This window comes from Lipotes vexillifer, unplaced genomic scaffold (genome assembly GCF_000442215.2).
Source record: "Lipotes vexillifer unplaced genomic scaffold, Lipotes_vexillifer_v1.1 scaffold76, whole genome shotgun sequence".
NCBI classification, from domain to species: domain Eukaryota; kingdom Metazoa; phylum Chordata; class Mammalia; order Artiodactyla; family Lipotidae; genus Lipotes; species Lipotes vexillifer.
Window position 1 is genome coordinate 1324614 of NW_006773751.1, and position 10613 is coordinate 1335226.

Below are 10613 nucleotides of genomic sequence, written 5' to 3' on the forward strand. Positions count from 1 at the left end.
GGGCAGAGAGCTTGTGGCTGGGGACAGCTTGGCACCAGCTGCAGCCCGTGTCCAAGGTCACAGGAGAAGGAAGACAGAGGTCCTCATGGCCAGGCTGTGGTGGGGGGCAGGGCTGGTCTGGCCGGTCCCACTGGCCACAGCTGCACTTCCCTGAAATTGGTCTTGGTTTCATTTTGTTCCTTCAAACTTATATCACAAAGATTTCCCAGAACTTCCTAATATTCTGACTACCAGATAACATCTCCCAGATGTTCTCCCACCAGACCACATGTGCTAATTTTGGGTTTGGAATATATGGTCAATGGCTGTAAGGCTGTTACTCCAGGACACTTTGTCCATTTCTGGAAAAAAAGCAAAGGTGTCGAATGGGAGCTGGGAGAAATGAGACTGAAAAAGGCGGGCTCAAGGCCAATATGGCCGAGTACTTTCTTTGGCTCTGGAGTGGGAGGGGCTGGGGGAGCCCTTGACAGTGTGGGATGGGACCTGGGGGTAAGGCGATGCTCAGGGACCAACCGAAGGACCCACTGAATCTCTCCCCTCCCCCTGCCAACAAACGTGCAGGAAGATGTTGACAACACCTCAGGCCTGGTCAGGGCGGAAGACCCATATCTTTTCCCCGGTTCTGCATAAATTAACATCCTCAAACAAAATACACAAACAGGCTCCTTCCCTCTGCTAAGGTGGTCAGTCACAGAAGCCCTGCCAAGGCCCAAGGGGTTACATGCCACCATACTCATTTTCAGTAGACAAAGCAGCTTTATGTAGTGCATTCCCAGCCACCCCCTGGGGTGGTCCAGCGTTTCCAAGGGGGTGACGGTGAGGGCAAAGGCACCTCTGCGTCACTGTGGGACAGGCCTCTGCCTCAGCACACGGATCGACAAGCTCTCCGCGTGGGCCAGGAGCTCCCTAATGTGAGCCAAGCCCAGCCCTGCAACCTTGGCCCCGTTCACCTCGAGGATCTCATCCCCCACTCTCAGCAGCCCCGAGTACAGCTTGGCCGTGCTCTCATCAGCCATCTCCTGCACGTAGAGCCCTGCAAAGGAAAACAGGAGAACTAACACAGGAAATCCAAATCAAAGACATGCAGCTCTGTGGAATGCTCAGGTGGATGCTGTTTGGGGTGGAGGGGAGGCAGGTGCTCATACAGGGCACTACACACACACACACACACACACACACACACACACACACACACTCTCCCTCATTATTCCAACTTCACAACCGCAACTGGCTTTATAAATAGATACAGTGTGCCCACCTCCATGGTATAACTTCATTTCTCTGTCTCCTCTTTTAAAATCCTCCTAATACAAATAATGCTTTAAGCTGTTATTATTCATGTATACCCCAGTGTGAATGAGCTAATCTTATCTTTTTCTGGGATAAGCTTTGATTGTAAAATAGGGAGGAAGATGTTGAAAAATCGAGACAAAGACCTACTACATGCCTGGCACCCTGCTAGGTGGGATTCACAAATAAGACCCAGCTGCTGCCCTCAAGTAGCTAGGTGGTGGATGGTATCACTGGAGTAGCAAACGTGGCTGAGGTCAAATCCAAACCTGGTTTGCTTCACAGGATTGTCTGGGACTAGCCCTGGCCTCAGTCTTCCTCGGATACGGTTCCTTACTTAGGATTCAGAGGCTTCTGGGCAAAAGCCCAGGAAACAGAGAAATTCTGGCGCCAAGTTTAAAGTCATTGTGGCTCACTTCTCCCTTCTTCACACATACTCTCTCCCCTCAGTGACCCCAAGAGGCCCTACCTGGCTGGGACCATTCCCTGGGTCTCTAAGGTAGAGTGAGCCTGGGAGAAACCTGCTTCTCCTTTCCTGGGGTTCAATTCGAGGAACTCAGTGGAGTAGGCTCTGGAAGGTTCTGGAAGCCTCAAGCTGGGCTGGGCTCCCTCGCTACACAGTGCAGGACGGTCCAGCTGAGGGAGCCCCTCTTGCCTCAACTTCTGCTGAAAACCTTTCAAACTCTCCGTCAGCTGCTTCCACCTGACAGTAAGGGAGCACGGGCTCTTCCAGGGAAAGCTGGGTGCCCTCCACCCGGACGCACTGAGTGAGCGCAGGTGTGCAGAGCTCAGGCCCTTCCGCGGGAGGACTGCAGGGTGGGGACCCTATGCCGCGACAGCCCCTGCAGGACTCACGGGGTCAGGTTAGCGTTGCCTTAAGCACCCTCGCTGCTCCCCAGCCTGGACTTGGCTGGCTGATTGGAAACATTAAGCAGCTGCCCACCCCTGACTCCCTGCTTCCTCTTCCTAAAATCAGCTTGCTTAGAAGGGACCCGAAAGAGCATCTCATCTGGTCCCCCAGCCTCCAGCTGGAAGCCTTTTAAGATGTCTTGGACGAGTGGAAGGTCATCTTCTGGTCCGCTCAGCCCCGCAGGAGCTTCTGGCCCCAATAGAAGTCAAGCTTTTCAGAGCCCACCCTCTGAAATTTGGGTTTGAAACCTCCTCTAAGGCACCTGAAGGTTTGCAGCTCTGGCTGTAGCAAATCCGATCTGTTGACTTACTCCTTCTCCCTGGTCTGACCTGCGGAACAGCCTCTCAGTGCTTCTTGGCAGAGCTGAGCCTTTCCTGCAAGGCCGGCTCCCTCCTGACAAGGTCTGTCTGCCATCTTGGCTGCACAGGGCTTTTCTCTCAGCACTTGCCCTATCCTTTCCCTCTTCTTTCTGGGTTCCTTAACAGCTTGTCTGCCCTGTCTGCGTGTTGGTGGCATGGGGAGAGGCAGGTAAGGAGGGCAGGGGTGGAGCCGGCAGAAACGGCTGCTGTACCACAGAACGTGCCAGTCGGGAGTGATGAGAAAACCCAAAAGAATGCAGCTGGAGACCCAGACACTGCTGTCATGCCTGGGGTAGGTTTCACAACTGAAAGTCACGACACAAATATGGCAGAAAGACTGCTATCATAGGCATTTACCGTCTGCTGGAAACGGCCTTTGTTAAGGATGTATGATCTCTGTGTTGTATTCAATTAGAAGCAGAAGGCGAAGCCTGCTGTTCTCACATGCCTGTGCAGAATCAGATGTGATAGCCAGCAAGTAACACCAGCATCTTGATGTTTTAGTGAGGAATGCAAACCAGCCCCAGCTCACGGCCCCTCTGAGGCCCAGGAGAAGTGACCCTTGGCTGCTGGAGCATGGCCTGTGGCAAGGAGGCCCCAGCACCAGCCATGTTCCATGTGTGAGGGGAGCTCTGCATGACATCCAGCAGCCAACTGCAGCGGCAGGAGCAGGGCACCAGCTGGGCAGGACAGGGAAGAGCCTGCACCAACTAGGTGAGGGGCATCCTGGGGAGCGGGCCCGGCCAGAGCCCAGGAAACTCTTGGTCATTAGAGACCCCTGCCCATCAGCAGTCTATGATAGGGGATGGGGGAAGGGGGTCCCACTGCCTGCAAAGGGGCCTAAAGGGACTTTTGGGGAGGATGGGGGGCATAGTAGAATGGCCAGTTGGGTATGATCTCACATTGACAGATGACGCAGATCATGTCTGCCCCCATCTGGAGTTCTACTCCTGCAATACACATTCTTTTTCTGAAGAGGGAAGGGAAGAAATGGGCCAGGCACTTTCCCATATACCTCACTGAATGCTCCTTATGACTCTTGCAGGTAGGGTTTTCATTAGCTTCATTTTACAAATTAGAGACCCGAGGCTCAGAGTGGGTAAGTAGCCTGCTCAAGGTCACACAGCCAGCGGAGGCGCTAGAGTACAAACCACGCTCTGTCGTCCAACTATGCCTGCATGCTGCTTCTCTGGGAGAGCCTGTCTCCCTCACCGAAGGAGAGAGGAAGCTGGAGGAACGGGCAGAGTGGCTAACAGCCCGTGGAGCACTTTGCAATGGTCAACATATGCTCACAATGGCCATCTCCCTGTGAGGACAGACAGGCACCCTCCTGAGGGCCAGAGTGGGGAGAAACTCATCCTCCCTTCCTCTCACACTCATGTAAACTCCATCAGCCAACAGGCAGAACTACCTTCAAGTCAACAAGACCCCGGCCACTTCTCACCACATCCACAGCCGCCCCAGTCTAAGCCGCCACCACCATGTCTTCCCTGGACTGTTGAAATAGCCCTAAAACTGGTCTCCCTGGCTCCACCGTCAGCCCACTAGGGTCTATTCTCAACACAGCAGCCAGTGAGCCTGTTAAAGTGTTCAATCAGAGCACGTCAGTCCCTGCTCCAAGCGCCTGGTGGCTCCTGTCTCACTGGCAAGAAAGCCCCTTCTGACCTCAGCTCAGTCTCTCCCCGATTTCTGGGCTCAGCTGTCTCCCCAACTTTCTGCCCTCAGCTCAGTCTCTCCCCTTCACCCCTCTGTCCAGCTTGACCTCCTTGCAGTTCCTCCCACAGGCCAAGCTCATTCCCAGCCCTCAGGGCCTCGCACTGGCTGTTCCCTCTGCCTGGAACGCACTTCCCCAGACACCACATCACCCACCCTCACTTCACTCCACTGTCTGTCTGCTCAAGGGTCTCTTCTCAGAAAAGCTGCCCCACCAGTACTCCCATACTCACTGCCCTTGGGCCTTATCCTGCTTTATTTGTGTTTGTTTCTTAGTACTTTTCACCATCGACATACATATAACACATTATATGTATATATAAAATATATAAATATAAATAAATAAACATATGTGTATATATATATATATATATTTGTAGATACAGTCTAGCTCTCTCATGAGAATGTGTACTCCTGAGGATGAAGATTTTGTCTGTTCCATTTACTGCTCTATCCCCAGTATCTACAACCACCTAGTAGGTGCTCAACGTATATTGTTGAAAAAGGACTGATGGAACATAGGCAAGAACTCGCTGTGTTCTGCAACTCTGGCAGCAGGCAGATTTCAGCCAGCTAAATAATCTTGACCTAGGACTAAACCCTCCGCGGCACAGCCCAGCCAGGGCAGCTTCGCCAAAGCGTGTCTTTCTGTGTCCGTCTCTCCCTTTCTTCCTCCTCACTCTCTTCTCCTTCCCACTCCTGCATGTCTGTCTGCCTTCCTTCTTCATCTCATCTGAGAAATATATGTCAAGGTCCCTTGCCCTGTGATGGATTCTGACCCACAGACCTTGGGTAAAGGCCTGGGGAAGTCATTTTGCCCTGAAAGATTCATGGGGCAGGGCTGAGAATTGGCCAGAGTGCAGAAGGATGTTCAGAGCCCCCTCCCTGATCCTGCCAGTACTGAATCAAGACCTAGCAGGCCGCCCAGCCAGGGGCCTGGAGCCAGGATACATGTGAACATACCCGGCAGGAGCCAGCCCTGAGGGAGGGGCCTGGATGCACAGACAGGCAGGCACGGTCCACGGTCCACGTGCCCGGACATATTCCACAGCTAGAGGAAGGGAACCAGTTTAACACACCAGCCACATCCAAGGGATCCAGAGAACCAGCCAGCACAAACAACCTCCCTCAGGCTCTCCAGTGAAAAGATGGCATTAAGATTCTGATTTCAAGATGGACAGAAGGACAGTGGAGCAAGCCTGCCATCTCTACCCGCTTGAGGGGAGAATTCCAGTCCTTTCTCTGAGAGGCTCTCTGAGTCCAGAGCTCATTCATTGTTCAGCCAAAGACAGGAAACGGAAACCACCACAGCCAGAAGGCACTGCAGTGGTTTGCCAAAGGCCCTGGGGCTGTGGAGCCAGAAAAGGGAGGGGGGTGCCTACCTGAGTCCCGGCGTCCGTTCCCAGAGGCCACACAGAAGCCGAAAGTGCCCTCCGGGGAGCGCTGTAGCTGCAGCTGGCTTGTGCCATCTGGGAACACCTCCACCATGCGGCCCACAGCGCGAGCCAGGCCCGGGGCACTCACGTCCTCCACGCTGAGGGAGGGCCGGGGCGGCGCCTTGGCTGGCCTGTGAGGGGCCGGAGGCGAGTGAGGGCAAAGAGAGCCAGCAATGGGGTCCAGCCCCTCCCTGGCTGAAAGACGGCGGATGCCACGAGCCAGGGCTGAGCCTGGTGGGTTCCCACAGCCGTCTGAGGCTCCGCAGAGCCCACTGCAGACCCAGGAGCCCCTCCCCCCAAGAGCAGTGGTTGTTAACCTTTTTAGGTGCAGAGATCTCTCTTGAGAATCTGCTGAAAGCTTTAATTTTACATAAAGCTTCCAGGAGTTAATGGACTCCCTGAAGTTCCTCCATGGAGCCCCGGGTAAGAGCAGCTAGCCTAGCAGGTCTCATCAGAGAGGGTGGATTTCTCTAGGCAGGGTCACAAGGCGAGGGCCTCTTTGGGGGCCATGTCTCTGGACCTTCAGTAAGATCTTTAGCTGGGCTAAGGAAGCGCCCTAAACATTCTGATTTCAAAATGTCATTAGATAGTAGAGGGACGAAGGAATCAAACCTTCCAACTCTACAGAAACCCCAGCCCCTGTCCAGTTGCACAGGACAAGGGCACCGAGGAATGGGCTCCAAGACCCCTGAGGCAACTGAGGCACAGGTAGTCAGCCTCACTTTCTCTTTTAAAGGGACCCCCCTCGGGCTGTGCTGCTAAGGCAGGAAGGAGTTAAGCATATAGCTCCACTGTCCATGCCCTGGGTTTACGCTCCAAACCACTTGCCCACTCTTACCTGTCAGCTGCATTGTGATGCCCTGGCTCCCCTACCAGGTAGAGGTTGGACCGGTCCACCTTGCCACTCAACAGAGAATGGAGGTTCTGAAAAGAGGCAGCTTTCCAACGTTGGCGAGAGGGTGACACCTAGTGGGAAAGGCCCAATATTGCAGGTGAGAAAAGCCACCTGGCAAGGGCTTGACAGAGAGGGGACCCCAACCATGAACCTGAGAGCCTGCTAAGAAAGTAATGGCATAAGCTTTTGTCATTACTTCAAAGTGCTTAACAGGAATAACCATAACTTACTTAAGGAGATGGGCCTATGTAGGCGTTTTGAAGCTTCAAAGTAAAAAAAATTGGGGGCTGAAATAAAAACTGAATAGGGTAATGCTAATTATCTCACTTATTAAGTAAATCTAATTTTTCCTTGATTATGAAAAAAGGGTGAAATCAATCACAGAATAATAAACACAATTGTAGAATTAAAATCTTAAATAGTTTGTGATTCTTTAGTATCCCTTTTATGATTGCTGACGTTAAAAATTTTATCAAGTATGCACCTTAAAACGCTGTGCATTAAAAAGATGGACAAGACGAAAGCCCCTCAAGGAGTTCGCACCATGATGGGGGTGAGGTGAGCATGGACAGGTCAAAAGCCCTAAATGCATGTTGTAAGTGTGAGGCTAGAAGCACGGACAACGCTGTGCAGGGAAGCAGAGACAGACTCAGCTCAGGAGGCTCCAGGGCACTGGAGGAGCTGACGCCTGGGCAGGGCCTGAAGCATGAGCTCTCCAGGTGAAGACGGAGGTGGGGTGTTCCAGGCAGAAGAAATAGCAGATGCAGACAGAGAGAGATGGGAGAAAGCATGGATGTTCTGGAACATACTCATGGTCTAGGTGGCTGGGCTGCAGAGGTGATGGGAGACAGGCTGGAGCCAAGGGGCCACACCCGGAAGGACCTTATATGACCTGATGAGGAACCACTGAGTGATGTTAATCAGATCTGTGTTCTAGAAACTGACCCAGTGAGGAGGCTATTCCAAGGGTGGGGGTGGGAGGCAGGAAGAGGCCGACTTTTAAACAAATACCGCACACATTATTTATCACATTGGAAATCCGTGCTCTCAGGAAGATGTATTATCAAGAATCTTAAGAGGGGGCCCTGACTTTGCCTCAGGGCTCCGGAGGGCCTTCTGGGAGAAGTCAACTCAGGACAGAAAGACAAGCAGGCGTTCCCCAGGGAAACAGGGGAGGGGAGAACGGAGGAGCCTTCCAGATGCAGGTGCAAAGGTCAAAGAGCCATAGCCACTAGAGGACGTGGGAGCAGCCCACGTGGCAAAGGTGCTCACTGCCCACTCAGAAGGGCAAAAGGAAAACCAAGCCAGGGAAGCAGCCATCCACCCTCTCACCACACACACCTGTCAATACAACAGTCTAACAGGAAGGTGTTCACCCTGAGATATGTCATGAATATACCAAGCTGAGATGGAGTCTTCTTTCACGTTCTCTTTTCAGTTCCTGAACAATTCTTTCTGCTGCACAGTCCTCCCGGCACTTGCTCCCACTCTTTCTTGGCCAGCTTACTTCCTAACTTTGCCCACTTGGCTTACATTGCCCATAACCCCTCTCCTACACTAATGGGCTGTCATTTCCCTTGGGCTTACAGAGATTGAAGCTTTGACGGCCATACATGCTGGCACCACGGCTCAGACACACTGGGGACAAATCTAACTTCATGAGAAAAGCAGCAAATTCCTGGAGCACAGTGCCACTCTAGGCTTTTGTCCCCAGCTTGAGATGGCTTTGCTTTTGTTTCTTTGTCTTCCATTCATTCATCCAGCAAATATTTATTCTGTACGGGGTGCAAGACAACCAGTGGAATTTTCATTCAGCCTGCATTCTCTTCCCTGCTTCAGCCTGAAACATGAAAGGCTCCAGTGCCCCAAACTGCAATCGCCTGCTTCGTTCTGCCCAGGGGAGGGAGCAGGGCAGAGAATAGACATAATACCTGGAAACACCTGGAATAGAACAGCACTTCCAGAGACACAGCTGAGAATTAGGTGCTACTGTTGGTTTGCTGTTGGTTTATCCTCTAGCATGTGGGAGGGGGGACTTTTGCAGGCTGCCCTGTATTCACTCACTCACTCACTCACTCACTCATTCATTCACTGTGTATTGAGTATGTCTACCATACTAATCATCATACTAAATATTTGGAATATAAAGATCAAGTAGTGTCTCCGCAGGGAATCACATTCCACTGAGGGGACACAGACAAAAGTTAAAATACTATGTGACAAGTTCCGTGAAGGAAGGAAGCACAGGATGAGAAGGGAAGACAGAGCAGAGGTGCCCAGCTCAGCCCAAGGAGGGACTGGAAGTGGCTTCCTGGAGAAGGCAGTGCCTTCAGTGTTGATGGATGAGCAGACATTAGCAGGTAGAGAAGAGCATTTCTGGTGAAGGTTCAAAGTCAGACTGTGTGTCCTTGACTGCAAAGTCAAGGATAAATGGGGTCAAGTGTTAGAAGAGTGATGAGATGAACGCAGTCAGATCACAGAAACCCTGTGGCAATGTCGAGTAACCTGAACTTTATCCTGGGGGTGATAAGGGACCAACGGCAGGTGTTCAACGAGGGGATGGCAAGGCCAGATTTGCACACCAGAAGGACCACTCTGAAAACCACATGGAGAAAGACGGGGCAGGGATGCTCGCCAGGAGGCCGTTGAGGTGATCCAGGTGGGAAGTGATCTGTGCTAGAGAGTGGCTGTGGCCATGGAAAAGGCTCCAAAACGATCAGGCAGTCGACACCAGGACTGGGCAGAGGTGGCAGAGTGAGGGCGGGGGTCTAGGATGAGCCCAGGCTGGGGCAGCGGGGTGGAAGGACAGAAGCTTGGGTGCTGCCCACCCCCACTGTGTCCAGGGAATCCATGTCTCACGGATGGACTGTGGGAACGCCAGTAGCTTCCCTTTCTCCACCTGGGACTTCTTGGGCAGCACCCTCAGCACTTCTTTCCTCCTTCCACCTTTCATTCCAATGGTGGCTACACCCCCACTGGCCTCACACACCCCTCGGCTGGGCCCTTGGGACTCACCGGATGCAGGGATTGTAACGACGGGGCTCTCTTCATTTTGGGGGCGCTGGTGTGTGAAGCCGGGCTGGGCGCAGGGGCCTGCAGCTGCTCCACACTGTAGCTGCGGGACTTGCCCAGCTTGGGCCTTGTGCCCTGACTTGTCAGGGCCAAGAAGAACTTTTTCAGCCCCAGGGTGGAGGAGATGCTGCCGCTGCTTTTCTTGTTCTTGTCAGAAGGGGCAGCTGAGGGCAGGCTGGGTCCCACACTGGCCCCTGGCAATGCTCTGAAACGCAAAGGTGGACATGAGGTGGGTGGGAGAGGGCTGGAGGAGGCCCGCACCACTGCCTCACGGACGAAGTGACAGCCAGGCTGCAGGAAGGAAGGCCGCGCGGACTTCTGCGGGATACTCTGCTTGGGTAGACTTTAGGCAGAAGCTCAGACAAGACCCTTGGTGTCACACTCAACTGTGGGTTCACTCAATCGTCCGTCCATCCAATATTTCTTCAGAACCTCTTCTAGGCCTCTTCTTGGCAGATAACTGGGGTATGTGATAAACATGACAGGCAAGACCCTTACTCTTGGGAGCTTACAAACAACAGAGTAGTAAACAAAGGAGAAAACCCACCAGCAACCAATGAGCAGGGTGAAGCGGAGAGTAACACGGTGGCCGGGGAGGCCTCTCTGAGAAGATGACATTTAAACCGAGGGCTGAATGGCAGCAAGGAGCCAGTCCTGTCAAGCCTGGAGGTGAGAATCCCAGGGCAAGGGAACAGCTGGAATCACAGCTTTGGGCAGGAAGAGGCTCAGTGTGTGGTGGGTTCAAGGACATAATGGGGCCAGGTCCACAGGACTTCCAACATAATGAGAAAGGGGTGAAAGAGGGGCCAGATGGGGTCAGACAGGTGGGCCAAGGCCGGATTACACTGAGTGCTATAAGCCAAGGTAAGGGGTTTGAGTTCTACTCCAAGTGAGAGGAAAAACCATTGGGGGGTTTCAGCAGGAGAAATGACACCATT

The 10613-nt window shown here is 52.9% G+C and overlaps 1 protein-coding gene across 1 annotated transcript in view; it reads right to left on the bottom strand.

The window, feature by feature from the left end:
- Positions 1-839: 839 nt before the first annotated feature.
- The window catches only part of KIAA1614 (KIAA1614 ortholog), a 36595-nt gene continuing 26821 nt past the window's right edge, over positions 840-10613 (bottom strand). The window contains exons 7-10 of the mRNA XM_007448512.1: positions 9619-9880; positions 6547-6674; positions 5655-5839; positions 840-1033 (exon numbers count right to left, since the gene is read on the bottom strand). Of these exons, the coding sequence (XP_007448574.1) occupies positions 840-1033; positions 5655-5839; positions 6547-6674; positions 9619-9880 (769 nt within the window). The remainder of the gene's footprint in view (positions 1034-5654; positions 5840-6546; positions 6675-9618; positions 9881-10613) is intronic.